We start from the raw sequence: 18254 nt of genomic DNA, 5'->3' as shown, positions 1-18254 counted from the left end.
TCCAACTCCTGGCTCCACACAGGTGTACCCACAAATTCAGACTGTGTGACTGATAGTCCAAATGCTTCTTAAACTCCGACAGGCTTGGTGCCATGACTATGTCCCTGGGGAGCCTATTCCAGTGCTCTTAAAAGTAACGTGGTCAAACAGATTTGGCTGTTTATTGGCTCCAAACTGCACTTCGATAAAATCCCCGTCTCCTTTGTTCATACGGATTCAGGGGGCTTGCTTTGCACCTTCATTTTAGGTAGTTCCGTGTCATGGAGCTTTTGCTGTCCTTTTCCTAGCCCTTAGACCAGAAGTATTTTGATAACAGGTCTTATCTGGTGCATAGGACGTTTGGAGGATGTAGCTGAGTGGCTATTATGTTAAACGTTTGACTCTTTTTTAGCTTGATTAGTTGCCAGAGACACCAAGCGGCATTTCAGCCCGTCGATCTGGACAGACGACACTGCAGCCTTTTCTCCCTTTCCCCACAGACTCCCCCGGGCCGGCAGCCTCGGCTGAAAACAGCCTCGCTGAAACACCCGAGTGGCTCTGGGGGGACCTCGAGCGGCCGGGGCCGGCACCGACAACCTGGCCCCGCCTGTGGGGAGGCGCGGGGCGAGGTGAGGCGGGCCCGGCCCCGGCCCCGGCCCCGCCGCCTCCCGTGGCGCCGCCTTGGCCCTCGCGGGCCGCCGTGCTGCCAAGATGGCGGCGGCGGATTCGAGCGACAGCGAGGAGGAGGATCTGGTGAGCTACGGCACCGCGCTGCAGCCCCTGCAGGAGGGTAAGGGACCCGCCGGGGCGCCCCGCGCCTCTCCCCGCGCTGTGGGGGCCGCGGGCCGGGAGGCGGCCCGGGGGCACGTACCGCGGCCCTTGCGGCCGAGGGGCCCGGGAGGAGCGGCCCGGCCCGGCCCGGTTTGGCTCGGCCCCGGTTCCCGTCCCCTGAGAGCCGGGGGCGCTGGGGTCTGTGGGCACAGGGCAGAGCCGCCTCCCCCTGCCCGCCGCCCTGGGGGCGCCCCACACGGCCCCCGGAGGCTGCCGGCCCCGGTGTTGTAACACACTTACCGAGCAGGGCTGGCCTGCCGTGTGTTTTTAAAACCCTTTAGCTGAGTTTCATGGTTCTGGTATTTCTGTAACGTCCCGGCTGGTGTTAGTCGTAAAATTTTCAAGCCAGCGGGCAGTGATTGTTACTCTCGGGGCTGGCCACCTGATAATAAAGATGGAAGTTTTGTTGCCTGGCCGAGGTTTGAAAGCACCAGGATGCCCTGTCAAGGTAGAAGATCGCTGTTGTTTCTCAGGAACCACCATCCTTTGTTTTTCTTGTTATCATCAATGACAGCAAAAAAATGAAAACAGTAAAATACCGTTGTGATTTCCAAATCAGATTAGACTTGAAGTAGCATAGCCGTTCTATTGACGTTAAAGATGCTCTTCATAATACTCCTCCCTGTCTTTGAAGATTGCCCTGTTCAAGGGTTAAACATGACATTAGCAGTTTTTAATAATTTATTTCCTGTTAAAGTGAAAAAACATTTTTTCCTATAATTGTCACAAGAGGTAGCTGCAAATAAATGTTCAGTTTTTAGAAACTGAAGCTTTACAGGGTACAGTGGTGATCATAGGTGTGTGTTTTTATGTAGCTTCTGTAGAATATTTAGCCAGGAGTTGTGCCTGAAGAGATCAGGCCCAAATCACCCATCTTTAATATTGATTTCTAATATTGGGGGTAGCTTGGTTTAAGTCAACAAAAGTGCTTCTTTAAGAAATCTCTGACAAATAGTGGTCTAATAGTTTCAGTGGGTTAATCCTTAGAGAAACTGTAATATTGCATATTATTTTCTGCCAAGCCTGGAACTCTTTTGTTCTCAGTAAATAGTAATAATGGTATTATGTGCATGAATGAGTTTGTACAAAAGGGAAATTGGCTAGGCCTTATGAACCTGTGAGTTTCTTATCACCATAAAATACATTTGAATCCTTTGTTCCTTCAGAAGCTTCTAGTGTGGACTAATGTGTATATGTAAGAAGCATCATTAGCTTCTCTTTATGGATGTTATTTATTTTGCATATTGTCTTTTGTGAGTCAAATAAAAGATTCTCTTGAAAGTTTATAGTGGTAGGATTTTTTTACTCTCAGTATGTAAAATGTTATATAAAAAAGTTGCATATATTAACCATACCAACCAATATTAAGGAGAATCCGAGTGGTAAGTATTTAGCATTTCAAACCTTTCTAGTGCTTTGTGAATAGTTCTAAGTGCCTGTGATGTATAGGGGAAATATTTACAGACTAGAGGGGTTATTAAGTGGACAGGTAATTTATTAATCTGACTGCAGGAAAATAAGTGTTTTCAGAACTAGTAAGAATTCTATTTGAACACTTCATGCTTTTGTTCTGGCAGTGTATATTAACAATGTATACAAATATTTTAAATAGGGTGGGAATAAGTGTAAACTGCTGATGCTTTTTACTTTAGGGTGGCTGCTGTTCAGTCTAGTTCGTAATTGCAAGGGAAGAAATGGTTTCTGGACTAAGTAGAGATTCCATTCTTTATGCAGTGTTGTGACTTAGTTTTGTGGTTTATCTGATTGTAGGTGAACGACTCAAAAAGCCAGTTCCTCTTCAAGAACAGACTGTTAAAGATGCAAAGGGACGATATCAACGTTTTCATGGAGCATTTACTGGTGGTTTCTCTGCTGGTTACTTTAACACTGTTGGCACAAAGGAAGGTCAGATATCTTTCTGTCATCTGGGAAGGGTTATATGGTTATTGTAATATAACATTAATGAAAATAAATTGTTTTTTTTCCTACTGTTCGTTATTCTGTAAGTAGTTGGAACAGTATTTTTGAAGGTATTTCCCCTTCAGTTCTTACACTGCAGTTTTATAGATGTTCTCATGATGTATCCTTAAAATGTAAGGTTGAAATGTTTGAATTACTTTTAAATACTACATTGTAGTTTACAATACCTTACTTTAAATGGTTTACTTTTAAGGATGGACTCCTTCAGCTTTTATATCATCGCGGCAGAAAAGAGCAGACAGAACCGTTCTTGGACCAGAAGACTTCATGGATGAAGAGGTACATTTAGAAATACATACATCTCTTTTGGAAGTAGTTGCCATGACTGTAAGTTTTTCAGGCCATGAAAAAAGAACTTAAATAGCAAAACTAACTTTAAAATTACTTCATGTATATGGTGTTATACTTCTAGATTTTTAGGATGTTTCGCTGATACACCTAGGAAAACTCCTGTAATCTCAATATTAAAAACAAAATAAAACTTCAAACCTTTCACTTTGAGAAAATATAAATGCTTTTGAAACTGAAATACGACCATTCAGGTTACTCAAAAATCAAAGATATGAAAAAATGGCTTGAAGAATGTTGCCAATATAAGGGTCACATCCTGTTTTGTTTCCTTTACTATTACACTAAATTAACCTTTAAGAAAAAAACAGGAAAAATATTTTTTTAATATCTTTTTTCTCTTTTGTCTATATTTTCTAGGATCTTAGTGAATTTGGGATAGCACCAAAAGATATTACAACCACAGATGATTTTGCATCCAAAGCTAAAGACAGAATCAAAGAAAAAGCTAGACAGATTGCAGGAGTAGTTGCTGCCATTCCAGGAACTACTGCATTTGATGATTTAATAGGACCATCAAAGTAAGTAAATTTAAATAAAAGTTAATCAAGCAATTTCATTCACTTACAAGTGTTTTATTGCTAAGGCAAGTAATGTTTGATTAAAATAACTCATGAAAGAGAATGAAAGCTCTTCAGTTTTGCATTTTCAAAGTGGCCTCCATCTGGATTTTTGTTTTGCATGTGCAGACTTGTGCTAGGTGAGAATTTACAGACGGATACAGCATATACTCAAATGTTGATGTGTTCAGATTTGGTTTGAAAGTATGGTGCAAAAACATTTTCAAATGGTGTTGTTATATATTATATTTCAAGGAATACTAAAATTGTGGTCTGAGTTTTTTTATTTATTTTTGTTTTCTTTGGTTTTCTTCTTAGAATAACAATTGGTGTTGAACTGTTGCGAAAAATGGGTTGGAAAGATGGACAAGGCATAGGACCGCGAGTCAAAAGAAAGCCACGTAGGCAGAAACCTGGTAAGTTCAGTGAAGTTCCTGAACTCAGTAATAGAAAGTTAGCATTCAAGTTAGACCAATATTAATCTAACTAGATAGTTAGACCATTAAGAAGCTCATTTTAAGATATCATTTTATTTAATATGTTTATTTAATCTTAGAGAAATTTAATAAGGATGCTGTTACGTCTCTTACAGACCCTGAAGTGAAAATATATGGTTGTGCATTACCACCTGGACTGTCAGAAGGTTCTGAGGTATTGTGCAGGCAAAAGTTTTTTGTTGACTTACATAAAAATAACTTGTGTGTTAACACGCATTAAAAAAAAAGATGCTTTTTAACCAGCACTTCAGTGTGCAATTTCAAATTTTGTTGTTCGTAAATATTTATTATGCTTACTATGAAAAAGATTGAATGTAACAAAAATTTATTCTTTTGCTAGCTAAGCAGGTGTAGTTCAAAAATAGTTTCATATATAGTTAAAGAAAATCAAGCTTGCCTAGTTTTACATTAACTAAATATTGTAAAAGCTAAATGTACCAAACTCTTTTATTCATAGTTGTTCTTGTATACTTTTATTGTACAAGGACGAAGAAGATGAATACCAGCCAGAGAATGTGACGTTTGCACCGAAAGATGTAATGCCTGTAGATTTGACTCCAAAGGAGAATGTCCATGGGCTTGGTTATAAGGGTTTGGACCCCACACAAGCTTTGTTCGGTGTATCTGGAAGAGAACACGTTAATCTTTTTGCGGGTTCTGAAGACCCAAGTAATTCACTTGGTGATCTGCGACACAATAGAGGAAGAAAACTAGGTATCACAGGCCAAGTAAGATGTTGCTTAATGCATTTTATTAGTAGTGTAATAAAATCTAAATGAATTTTGATTTTTTTTCCTTTGTGGAAGGCACATAGTCACTGTAGACATTAACGTAGTCACTGTAACACTGTATTGTAAGAAACCTGAAGTATGGTTTGAAAACAGCATTAGGAATACCTCGTTTCTGTTTGTTAAACTCTTTAATATGAACATGTGAGCAAATCCTTGTAATTCTTAACTGTTTTCATTTATTGATAGTGTTAAAGAGAAATACAAAAAGAACTCAATGAATGATTGGATTGAGAAAATGCTTGTTACTTGATTAGAGAAAGTTGATGTTCAGTATGTTTTTAGTTTAAACTAAAGTTTAGTTTAAACTTTTAGAGTTTTAAAGTTTTAGAGTTTTAGTTTAAACTTTTTAGAGTTAGAGGGGTTTTGCTTCCTTCCATTTTATTTGTAATTCTTATGTAGGAGTGCTGTCGATTTATATACTTTTAGAATTTATTTTTTGTGCTGTTTAATGTTTTTGTTGTTTTGTTTTTGTTTATTTTGATTTGAGTGCTTAACCTGCACATAGACTGTAAGTTTTACCTCTGGAATTAGGCTGCTGTCCTCACCCTGTGCTGACCAAACTTAATGTCCCTTACTGCTAAGGGAGTGGAATAAGTGGAATATGTTTGGTTCTCCCCTGTCTCCTGTCACCCCCTCCAGTTTTTACCTCTTGTTTTTCTTATGTCATAGTACATTATTTTCCTAGTATGCATCTATATATATTGTTGTTTATAGGGCACCTTACATACTGTAGATGGATAGATACAGATGTAGATGTGTTCTATCATGTGACTTAAACCAAAAATATAATTTTCACATTTTTAAATTCCTATTACTTTTATTTAAAATATGTTACAGGCTTTTGGTGTAGGAGCTTTAGAGGAGGAAGATGATGATATTTATGCAACTGAAACATTGTCAAAATACGATACAGTTCTAAAAGATGAAGAACCTGGAGATGGCTTGTATGGCTGGACAGCACCTAAGCAGTATAAATACAAAAAAAGTAAGAACTATAGTTCTAACTAAAGAGTTAGTGTGATTTGTATTCAAAGCATCACGTAAGTGTAGTCTCTCTTTTCCAAATATTTTAAAGGGATTGGTATCTCCTAGCTATGATATCTGAAGCTTTGTCTAGTCTTACTGCGATATTCATGTGTTTCAATTCTGGAAATAATTTTGAAGTCCTACACGAATCCTAGTTTAGACTAAAAACCCAAATTGCATTTTAAAAGGACAGTATGTGCTGCTTTGTGAAATATAGCATTCAATTCCACCGAAGTAAAGATGATTATGAACTATAGCTGCAAAATATGACCTAATACTTCCAAAGATTTTTTTTAGATAGACTTGCTTATTTTCAAATGATAACATTGTCGCGTTAAAGGGGTGTAGCTGATTAACCGTCACGGGCCCGTTTGGATTCAGAGTACTGAACCAGTCGGACATTCACCAAAACTGGGGGTCCGTTCGGACATTCACCAAAACGTAATAACCGCCTGGGGGTCCACTCAGACATTCACCAAAAACGTATTAACCACCTGGGGGTCCGTTCAGACATTCACCAACAATGCATTAACCGTCTGGGGGTCTGGTTAGATTCAGAACACTGAACTATCACGGATAACCACCCTCACCCTAGTTGCATTAATGAGAGCTATCACAATGCAATCAAGTATGGTTTATTACAGCAACAGATAATCAGGTTCTTTTGGATTGCCGGTGATAGTGACTATCTGCAAAAGCAAGCTAGTATGCATGAAATACACAGGTGTTACAGGTGTTCTAGGTGTGGGTTCTAGGTGTGGGTTCTAGGTGTGGGTTCTAGGTGTGGGTTCTAGGTGTGGGTTCTAGGTGTGGGTTCTAGGTGTGGGTTCTAGGTGTGGGTTCTAGGTGTGGGTTCTAGGTGTTCTAGGTGTTACAGGTGCGCAGCCTAGAAATAAACGCGTTAAAAGGATCAAAGACTCTATAGAGATTTATAAGCAAATATTCAGATCTCACCCAAAGGCGTCCCAATGGGGGGGGAAGAGAGGCTCAGCCCGTCGACTGATCCCAGGAGTCAGGAGGTCCTAAGGATGTTCTATGTCCTTGGGATGCTATCTCCCCTGACGATGGTATCTTCCCTAACATCCCCTCTCTCTTGGGCCAATTTATATTATTTTCTATCTTTTAGGTGGAGCTTGAGTGGCTCTAGTCAAGCATATCTTAGTTATGATTGGTGTAAAGTTTTCCCGTTTCCGTTTAAAGTAATAGGCTCCGAGAAATTCAGAGCGCATGCTCAGTGAGGGGTGGTCGCACCTTGGAGGCGGGTAGCTTTTGGGATGGAGGTGTGTTTTGGTATTATAATGATATTATAATGAGCAAAAAGTACACTAGGGTACAGCATTTGTCAAAACATGACAGGTCTTTGGCTTAGGGTGGCAAAAAGTGCAGCTTTGTGCACAAGAACAATCGAGGCCCCACCTGATTACAGAGCCTAGCCGTGGTGTCTCCACTCCACTCTACGCTCCGTGGTGTTCCTTAGAGCTAGCACACCAAGTTTCCCCAGCGCGATAGCATCTAAGGTTGGGAGCCTAGGGAATGCTCAGATAATGCAGTTATGCCCTACCCTGAAAGCCTCTTCAATGCTGTACCTTTTCCTTAAAAGTGTGAATGTTAGTTTTATTTTCCTAGTTACTTCAGGCATTTACACCACATAATCCACCCCGTGACTATAGTCACTCAAGCTTCACGACAGTTGGAATATGTCAGGGACATCACATACATTCTCGGATTGAGGTTTACCGAGTGTATGTACATTGTGTAGGGATGCTAAACGTTTCATCATAAACCAGAGTTTAACATACAAACTAATTGTCAGTATAAAACATAACACAGTGAGTATTAGCAGAACAATAACAGGGTGAAGCATCTTGTTGAAGATTCCCTTGGCAGCTGGCAACCATCCAAACAAATTGTCCCACCAACGGTGTCTCTCATCTCTCTTCACTCTTTCCATCACTCGATGTATTTCTTGTGCATCATGATGGACAGTAATCAGAGTCTTTTGTCCATTTTCTCGGACTTGAGTCATCAGCTGCTTCAGGTCCTCATGTACCAGCAATTTCTTCACCAAGGTGAGGTTCATTCCAATAGGAGTAGGCAGCAGTTCATGAAGCAGAATACAATTAGATGCAATAAGTTGATAAGAAGTGACAGGAACTGAGTAATTAAAATCACATCCACAACTCCAATCATATTCTATCAAATGTACTGCGAAATATAAAATATTCAGGAAAAAATGCTTTTTGTCAAACATACACATTTTAAATATTGACCAGCTCTATGGTCATTTGTAGGGTCTGACACAGAAGTTAAATATATAGGAAAAATCTTGGATGGCTTTTCCTTGGCATCAAAATCATCAGCTCCAAACAAGGTAAGCGGATACTGACATTTTTGCAATAAGAATAACGTCCAAAGCAAAATTGACCTGTGCTATATGGATTTTACTGTTGCTCAATGTTTTTTTATTTTCTTAGAAATGAAAGTTCTGGTAAGTAATATAGACTGCTGGGTATGTGGAAGCTGCCGAACTAATGGATTAATTTAAACTTTGCCCATGTACAACCCTTGAGCAAATACATTGTACACTACTTACTGTTATTTTGAATAAAGTTGGAGGAGTGATTTGATTTAACTTTGCAATAAATAATGCACATCTGCTTTTACATCCTTCAAATATAACTAACATCCATTTATCATGTAAATGGATGTTTATCGTGTAAAAAATTAGTCCCTAGACTTTGTCCACTTCACTGTTTTGGTGACAAGTTAGTTTGTTAGCTTTATTCTTAGCTTTGTATCTTTTATTCCATGTATGATTGCATAAATTGGAGTGATGAATGGAGTTTTGTGATAAGGTACTTTTGTGAATGAAGAAAGTTTGCATAGTATATAAAATTGAATTGTATAAGAGGCAGAGAGGTAACCTTTTGAAGCTTGCATGCAGAATGTAGGGGAAAAGGAATTTGAAAGACATGAAAATAGAAAGCACAGAAGTACTCAATTATTCAATTAACTGACTAAATCATATGTGAATTCTGTTTTTAAAAGAGTAATTTATGAGCATTATCAAGAGCATTTTCTCAAATGAGAGCAATGTGTATTAAGACTGGTTTATATTTGCTGCTTCTTGATGTGTTTTCCTATATTGCGTAACTGTTACCTACTAACAATAGAACAATTTGTTCCAAAAGTTTGTATTACAGTGCCACTTACTGATTCAGTCTAAAATAATCAGCAGCTTGTGATGTCTCTTTCTGCTGCTAGTTGTAAATTGAGGAATTTTTAGATTGAAGTGACCTTTCTGAAACATTTCTAAGGGTTAAATACAAAGTTGTATCTTGCTTTTGGTTGTTGTGTTGTGTTTTTTTTCCCACTTCTCTGTAAAGATTTATCTACCACCTGATCTGCCACGAAATTACAGACCAGTTCATTACTTTCGACCTGTAATAGCTGCTGGGAATGAAAACTACCATTTACAGAAGGCATTAGAGGAATCAACTGGAAAACTTGGCAGCAACACGACACAGCAAAGCAGGCATGCACTGAATGCGTCTCAGAGGAGGGAACAACTAGGAGAGGCTGTTCTGAAAGGTATTGATGGATATCACACCTTTGCTTGTTTTTTAGGTCCCCAAATTGTTTATGTAACAATAAAAATTTGTTTTAGTCTTGAACGCTATTTTCTAATGTAAAAATAGTAAATCAAGTTGATTAGCCAAAATACCTTGTCATTATCCATTTCCATTTCTACAGATGAGCTATTGATGTCTGTCTGCATTTTCATGCACTTAAGTCTTAAAGAAGAAAAGCATGCATAGGATTAGATGTTTCTTTGTAGTGGCCTTATGAATTCATTATGTAGTAAGTTGTGAGTTTTGACATTTTTCTCTGTAAAAATGAGGCATCACTGAAATACATGTCAATTCACTAAAAATTATCTTGTAAATATGGCATTTATATCTACAATAGTAAATTTTACAAGGTAATATGTAAACATGTGGCAAATAGCATAAAAGATGCAATAGTGACCAACAGTTCTCATATGCCATTTCTGCCGCTATACTGTGTTCTAGCTAAAGAGTATTTTCCCTGAATGTGCGTATGTGTAGGCTTTTTTTTCCACTGAAGGGTCAGAAATAATTGTATTATTTTTTATTTTAACTTCTTCTTTTGATTTTAGGTCCAGCTCGTTCTGTTATGGAATATTTGTCTGAGAAAGATAGAGAGAGACTCAAAGAAGTGAAGCAAGCATCTGAACAACAAATGAAAGCCAAAACGTTACCTCAGCCATCACGGAATAGCAGATTCCAGCCAGCCTCTGCAGATGATGCTTTTCAAAAATGGCAAATGTTGTTGGGGGGGCAGATTGCAAATGCTGGTTCTAGTGACTTCAAGCCATTTGCAAAAGATCCAGAAAAGCAAAAAAGATACGAAAATTTTGTGAGAAGTCTTAAACAAGGAGAAAAAGGTAATCAAGGAAAGAAATCCTGAAATTTTTAGTTTTCTATGGCCAAAATAAGCCCAACAACTATTGCAATACTTAAGAAATTTTTCATGACATTTAATTGTATTGACTTCAGTGAAACTGCTCAGGAGTTTAAGTGTTAGCAAGACTTGATTTTAGGCATTGCATTTCATACTTCGCTGTGGCACAAGTGAAATTGTAAAGGATGTTTTGGTTAGGAAACAGCTTATTTTTTTTTCGTTTGGCAAAGTAGACTTCAGCTTTAGCCAGTGTTGTAAACTATTATGCATGGAATAAGGAGTTTCATTTAGTTTGCTTCTTTGTGAGGAGTAAAACTGACAGATCGTATAAAGGCAGAAAGAAAGCAGTTGTCACAGCAGAATAGCAATTTTTGACTCCTTTCACCTTTTTCTCAAATAAGAGAGGAATCAAAAATCAAAAGAAAAGCCAAACCATACGCTTCTGGAGGAGATAGGAATTGTAAAGTGAGTGAAGTAGTTTACGCTTGTCAGAGCTTGTTCTGCATGTTCTTTGGATATTCTGACAGACACTACTGTCAATTACATTTGGAATTATTCTTCCTAGAAGAATCTGTGGCTGTAAAATGATAGCATACAGTAATTTTTAATAATACAATTGAGATTAATACTGTCTTTAAACCAAATGCATATTAAATACTTGCAGGGATGCTTGCTTATTATTATTTTTTTTTTTTTGCTTGAAAAGCAGCAAATTTAAGTAAGCTTTAATTTTTGCTAATTACTTCTCTCCTTAACTTACACTAGATACGTTAGAACGTCATTTAGACCCAACTATGACAGAATGGGAACGAGGAAGAGAACAAGAGGAATTCTTCCGTGCAGCAATGTTCTATAAGTCCTCAAACTCAACCCTGTCATCCAGGTTTACGCGGGCCAAATATGAAGATGATGTTGACAAAGTCGAAGTTCCTCGGGACCAGGAGGTATATGCTGTTACTGTCTTTTTAGTATATAGAAGTTACGTTTGTTGCCTTTGTCCCGACTTTCAAAATTATTTTTCTCTAAAACTTTTGTAGATACCACGTCAATAATGGTTTTTTGCTCTTCTGTTAGGTAAACCTTTGAGAATGTTTGCTGCAAACAAAGCTGTGATTTGTTAATCTACATTGAAATATTTATTTGTTAGTGTGACAACAGGACAGTTGTCTTGTTAATTCAGTAAGTTAATTCAAAAGTTAATTTAGTAAGTTGTTAGTTATGTAGGAGATAATGTTTTGACTTTTTCAGAATGATACTGATGATAAGGAAACTGCTGTGAAGATGAAGATGTTTGGCAAACTCACCAGAGACAAGTTTGAATGGCACCCTGAAAAGTTGTTGTGCAAAAGATTTAATGTTCCTGATCCATATCCCAAGTGAGATGATTGATAAAATATACTTATTTTTAACACTTCAAAAAATTCTGACATATTGTCATATGATTTTGAAAAATGTGGCTTGATGTTTTAAAACCTTACAGTGTTTTAATTGGCCTCATTAAACATGGTGAAATCACTTCTGAGAAAATAGTATGCATTTTAAGGACTACTGTAGCTTATTGTAGATAATTTGAGGCCTTATTTTTCTATGTCGAAAACAATAATCAATGTCTTTTTTTTTTAATTTCCCTATAGTTCTTCCATCGTTGGTTTACCAAAAGTGAAGAGAGACAAGTATTCTGTATTTAACTTTTTAACTCTGCCTGAGCCTACCACATCTGTAACTCAAGAAACAAATGAAAAAAACCAACAGAATAGCAGTCTTAGCAGTAAGTTGGTTGTTGTTTTATTCATTTAGTTATGAGGTAATGGTGTAGAAATGCCTATCTTTGTTATGGAGAATGAATTTATCTATAAATTCAGTATTTTTGAATTAAAGAAAAGGACATGAAATTTGAAAATAAATGCAATAAATTCGGTTCAGACATAAAAACAAACATCAGTACGATTATGATTTTTTTTTGCACCTAGAAGACCTTTATAGGTCATATTCATTAAAAAGATTTTAAAAGTACCAAACCATACTGAAGAAACAGGTTATTTTAAAATCAAGTAGGTCATAAAATGCACTATAATTTAGCATGCAACTGATTTGAATGTTTGGGACTTTTTTAGAACCAAAGAAACCTTCTAGATGGGATGTATCAGATAAAGAAAAGGAGAAAAAAGATTCTATCAGTGAATTCATTAGTCTTGCTAGATCAAAAGCTGATCTTCAGCAGAAGCCACCAGTGCCAACAACAGAAGAATCTAAATCAAAAGCTGATCTTCAGCAGAAGCCACCAGAGCCAACAACAGAAGAATGTGGAACTAGGGCAAGTGAAACTCTTCCCAGTGAGGTGGGTTCACAGTGGTGTTTAGGAACATAAAGGCAACCCTGAAATAATTTCGTGTAGTATATGAATTGGTTTAACACAGACTAGTTTGCTGAAGGGCCCACTCAGGATAAGCAAAGAGGAAGTGAGATTACCTTTGGAAGAATTTTGAGTTTATAACTCAGAGGTAAAACTTCCACAACATACAAGGACAGCAAGTATGACTATCTGTACTTGAAGTAGCAGCTCAAGAAAAGATAAAATTTAGCTCCCAACTAGGGGGTTAAATTCAGTCCCTTATACCTACTTTGCTCACAGACACAGGGTATATGTATTTTTTTTCTGCTTTGAGCAGAGGAGGGTGCATACGTTGTGGAGAAAGGTGATGTTTTTCCTTTGAATAAATTTACTTTGAGTAGCATATAAGAGAAGTTTGAACTAATGAATAAGAATTTCTAATATCTTGGCATCTATTTTCAACTGTGTAGAGCACAAATTGCAGTACCCTTAAGAGGACATGAGTTTAGCAGTGCTTCAAGGGTTTGGCCTACCTATTGTGATATGTGATTATTTTGTAAATGCATCTCAGAATGTTTGAACTTGCTGTATTGCTCAACTTAGCTGATTTTTAGTTTCTTTAGTGTTTATATATGGTTTGTTATGCTGTTTTGCAGGTAGCTGATGAAGATAAAGATCAAGAAGAAGAAAGCAGACCATCCATGGACTTATTTAAGGCCATCTTTGTGAGTTCCTCTGATGAAAAATCTTCTTCCTCTGATGAAGAGAGTGAAGAAGAGCAGCAACCAACTACTTCAGTAACAGATTCAGAAACCGCTAAGCAAGTTAATCTACCAGATAGTTCCTCATCTAATGCACAAGGTATCTTTATTTTTAAAAACATCTTATAAAAAAATTCCCATGTGAATCAAGTACTCTGGGACTGCTAGGACAATGCTATACTCTTGTGCAGCTCATCTGGCGTTGGTCTATCTAGGCATGAAGAAAATGTGAATAGTACAGTTCTGAGTAAGACCTTGCATGTTAGTGTTATTCATGTTGCCATGTGTCTTGCATAGATTTTACAAGCAAACTGACCTATAAAAAGTTTTTGTTAAACAGTGAGGGCAGAAAAAACATCTAAGGTAAGGGCGGACATACAGGGAAATTTATACCTATAATAAGTCATAAGATAAGCTAATAAATTATTCCTATCTTATGGTGGATATTTTACAAGTTCAGAAATAAATAGTATGCATTTATTTAATAAAGTCACTTTCTAAATACTGACATTCCTGTAAAATGTAATGTTAAAAATAATTTTACTAGGACATCAGAAGGTTGCATTTTATTTATATTCTAGTTATAAAAGTTGTCACTATAATTCTACAAGAGAGGGAGAAGACCGATCTTTTACGTTACTAAAATTCAATAAGTGGGTTGTAAAATGTTTCTGTATTTTCAGAATATCATTAAATTAACAGAATGCACAATATACTTAGTTTTCAGTGAGAAAACTTCCACATTCTTTCACAGTTGGTTCTGTTAACATCTAACTTCTAGTTTTTATGAACTTCGTAGATCATGTAGAGTCTGTTTTTTGTGCCAAGTAGTGTAAAAGTCATACTACCTTGTTAAATAAAAGCAAACGTACTGATAGTAAGTAAATTGTAATTGTATAATAGGTTGATTTTGAGTTAGAAATATGTATTTATATGTTGCAATCTTTCAGGATGTCAAGTATGCAGTAGCCAAGAAAATCCACAAAGATATAAGATGCCAATCAGTTTGCTTTCTTAGTTTTTTAGAAAGTCTGCTATAACTTTTTTTCAGCATATCTTGATAAAAATGTTTTTTTCTTTTGAATAAAGAAGTCTTTGTTTTGTTTTATTTTCATAGACAATGTGTCTGCTAAAGCGGAGCCTGGTGTTTCTTTGTTGCCTGCTTCAAAGCAGGAACTGGATGCAGCAGAGGAATTTGGGCCAAAGTTGCCCCCAGCTTTTCCTTTTGGTAGGTTCTATATATTTCTTGTATATGAATCCTGCATGTTGAAGATGTAAGGTATTTGATGTATGATATTTCTCTTTAATAAATGTTTGTGAATAGCTACTTTACCTCTTAAATGCCTGAACTATGTCAAACTGTCATTGACAAACACTTTGTAGTCATGCTGTGACAGACTAACAGGAACTTTTCTGCCTGTACCAACTTTGTTGTAATGCCATAGAGGCAGTGTTAAAAAAAAAAAAAAATGTAATGAAGATACAGGGTGAGAATTGTAATTCATTTATTGATAGATTTCAAAGTCCTTTAATTACAATAAGAAGTTTACAGTTAAGTTTTTTATACATTTCACATCCATTTGAAAGCTTAATTTTTTTATTTTAAAGCAGCTTATTAGATTAATCTAGAAAGTAATAATGAAATTACCTTTTTTGTTCATGCTTTTTGTTTCTGCATGTGCTTTGTGCTTTAGGTTCTACTTGGCAACAAGAAACAGCTGTGCCAGCAAGTTTTCCGGGGTCTAGTAGGAAAGAAAAACATAAAAAGAACAGAGAGAAACAGAAGACTAAGAGAGAACGCAAACATAAAAAGGAAAAGGTATTTAATTTAGCTAAACAGTTCACTGATTCTTTGATCTGCCTCTTGAATTTTCTCATGATTTCTTCTAGATTCTAGGAAAACATGCTGGGACTGAAGCAACTTAAGTGTTTTCTCAGGTGTTTTGAGACTGGAACTTTAGAATAGTAAATTGTCTTACTAGGGTGATGCTTTTTCCATATATACAATGTGACTGCAGATAATACTATGGGTAGTTTAATGTTGTGTAAACATCCTGTTTCAATTAAGCTTGGAGCCTATGCTGAAATCAACTTTTAGAGATGTTTGCTTTTTTGTTGTTATTGCCTTTCAGAAGGCAACAGAACCAACTCTTTCAAAATGAAACTGTAGCGTAATACAGGTTTGTTTTTCCTTTTTACAGAAGAAGAAACATAGGAAACACAAAACCAAAGGAAAACACAAAAATAAAAAATCAGAAAAAGGCAGCAGCTCAGATACTACAGACAGCAGTGATAGCCTTAGCGATATAGATACCACAGGCTTGTCACCCAAAGAACTTCTAAAAAGGTAAACAGAAAACTGACTGAAACATTTACAAGCTTTCCAGTGGATAACTAAAACCTCAATTTATGAGGTGTCATTTTAGTAAAGCTGTTTGTAGCAAATATGGATCAGCCAGTCTCTCTATGTTTTAAAGCCTGCTAGTTTGTAATGTTTGCTTTCTTTATTAAACAAGTATTAGGTATCATAAGCTAGAGGATAATCAATTTTAGGATGGAAGCCTCTTGAGATAAAGGGCACTAAATAAACAGTTCTGTGCGAGTTAGTGGAATTTACAGTTACATATAACTGATATTGTGGAATTAATTTTGAATGAGTTAAAAATCGAACAAGTACAGATGGTGAGTCATATTCCATTATTTTGTCTACTATCTTTACTTGGAAATATTAGAACCAATATCTGCTTCAGAATGTTTTGAGTCTGCTTTAGTTTGTTGATAATCAGCAAAAGAACCAATTCAATAGATCTGCTGTGTGGCATTGATACTTAATAATTCTGTGCTTCAGCAAGGAGCAGTGAAGCAAGCAGAATGTTTGACTTGTGTATGTCTAGTAAATCGAAACTCTGCTGTTAGATTTTTATAAACTACAGACTTGAACATAGTGCTGTGAGCAGAGATGTGAAAATAGGAAAATAACAGTTTGTAACTTAATTTTGCTCAATGCTGAAGTAAACTACAAACAAAAGTAACTGCATCTGGTTCAGATCATAGTCAAGTTAAAAAGCATCCCATGTGGAACAGTCACCACATTGGATTCTCTTGAACTTCTATTAGCTGAAAGACAGGTCTCTACACATTTTTTGAAGTATCGCATCTGGATATCCTGGCAAAATTATTGGGGTCTAGCTGTAAGTGGAATGGGCATGTACAAAGGGAAAAAGGCAGCATTGTAAAGGTCTCTGCCTTCCATTTCTTTGGAATTGAGATTCAGTTGTGTATTTGTATTTTTATATTAAAAAGCCAAGGTACTTTTCCTTTATATTTCTAAATAGCCAAAATATGTTCGTGTGCATTTTGCATAGAACGGTTTGACTTTGTTGTACAAGCTGATACTTCATAGCCTTTGCTTTTTTTGTTTCAACACTGAGGCAAAATGTTTTTCTCATATATTTCTTAAGGTTTAAGAAATGGCTCAGGTAATTAAATACTCTGAATGTTGCATGTTACTATTCAGTCTAACTGTTTTCTTTATCTTTCTCTCTTAGATTGAAACAACTTCAGTATTGAAGAAGTAGCTTGTTTTCTTCAGTGCTGCATGACTTTTAATCTCAAATTTTTGATCTCCTCCATGATGGTAGATCAGTTACGTATTGTATACTTTGAAGCATTGTAGTTACTGTATTCATATTGAATTTGTCTGAGAGTAAACGTGTATATGTTTATTTTGTGATGCTTCATAGGATTGAAATGCAAGGATTGTGGAATGTTGAAAAAGACTCCTTCTGTAAAGCATAGTCTGAAATATTGCAGGCTCTGTTTTAATTAACATAAAACATGATATTTTAATAAACTAATTATTACAAATCATTTTTGTACAGTAAGTCATTGCCTAAGACCTCTAAATTAGATCTTTCAGGATGTGTTGGAATGGCATGAAGCTGTGCCAGGGGAGGTTCAGAGGGGGCATGAGGAAAAATTTCTTTACTGTGAGGATGGTCAAACGCTGGAACAGGTTTCCTAGAGAAGCAGTTGATGCCCTATGCCTGTCAGTGTTCAAGAGAGATTTGTACAATGTGCTCAGTAATATGTTTTAACTTTTGGGTAGTCCTGACGTGGGCAGGCAGCTGGATTTGATCTTTGAATGGCCCTTCCAGCTGAACTGTTCTATTTTATTCTAACGCTGGAGGGTAATTTTTGTCTGCTTTAGTTTTTAATTTCCTAACTTAATTAAATGTAAAATTTGCATTGGGTATGCCTTTTGTTTTTCTTTTTTCTGTTTTTTGAGTCTAATGTAGAAATTCAGATTGCAGTTTTCCAGTATCTGGCTGTACTTGAAGTTATTTTTATGTCTCCTAATTATGTATTGTATTTGCTATAGCAGGTCTAAACTAATAAGTTGTCACATTGACAAAAATTAAGGTTCCATTAGCCTTAATACCTTGGTACTAGATTAGTACTCTTAATTATAATCTGCATTATTTGACAATATTATGTAATTACAATTAAAACATCACTTTTTTTGTTTAATACAGTACATTTAAAAAATGCTTGTTATCTCAGAGTTATTTTAATACAACCTATGAAAAAGCAGACACACAGAACCTCTCCTTCCAGGTGTACAGGAAACCAAACCAACATTCCTGCTCAAAAGTATGAACAAA

The 18254-nt window shown here is 36.5% G+C and overlaps 1 protein-coding gene and 1 long non-coding RNA gene across 2 annotated transcripts; both read left to right on the top strand.

Moving 5' to 3' along the window:
- The first annotated feature begins 610 nt into the window (after positions 1-610).
- GPATCH1 (G-patch domain containing 1) lies at positions 611-17460 on the top strand. The gene is made up of 20 exons (XM_027467054.3): positions 611-769; positions 2581-2715; positions 2984-3069; positions 3499-3659; positions 4017-4114; positions 4291-4349; positions 4681-4923; positions 5824-5971; positions 8304-8383; positions 9399-9603; positions 10193-10480; positions 11263-11441; positions 11746-11873; positions 12132-12265; positions 12612-12835; positions 13486-13690; positions 14708-14818; positions 15285-15409; positions 15792-15937; positions 17139-17460. Exons 1-20 carry the CDS (start codon positions 691-693, stop codon positions 17158-17160), a joined length of 2856 nt encoding a protein of 951 aa, XP_027322855.2. The 5' UTR covers positions 611-690; the 3' UTR covers positions 17161-17460.
- On the top strand, positions 5978-7786 carry LOC140003532 (uncharacterized). The gene is made up of 2 exons (XR_011812358.1): positions 5978-6745; positions 6794-7786. It is a non-coding gene; the product is annotated as an uncharacterized lncRNA (long non-coding RNA).
- Positions 17461-18254: the final 794 nt, after the last annotated feature.

Source organism: Anas platyrhynchos, chromosome 12 (genome assembly GCF_047663525.1).
Source record: "Anas platyrhynchos isolate ZD024472 breed Pekin duck chromosome 12, IASCAAS_PekinDuck_T2T, whole genome shotgun sequence".
NCBI lineage: Eukaryota > Metazoa > Chordata > Aves > Anseriformes > Anatidae > Anas > Anas platyrhynchos.
This window is presented reverse-complemented; position numbering and strand designations above follow the sequence as displayed.

Bases quoted from the DNA above. Each gene is read 5' to 3' on its own strand.
- GPATCH1 (XM_027467054.3), top strand. From the start codon at position 691: ATGGCGGCGGCGGATTCGAGCGACAGCGAGGAGGAGGATCTGGTGAGC. The intron at 10,481-11,262 runs GTAATCAAGGAA...AACTTACACTAG, and splicing joins TCTTAAACAAGGAGAAAAAG to ATACGTTAGAACGTCATTTA. The intron at 15,938-17,138 runs GTAAACAGAAAA...TTTCTCTCTTAG, and splicing joins CCCAAAGAACTTCTAAAAAG to ATTGAAACAACTTCAGTATT.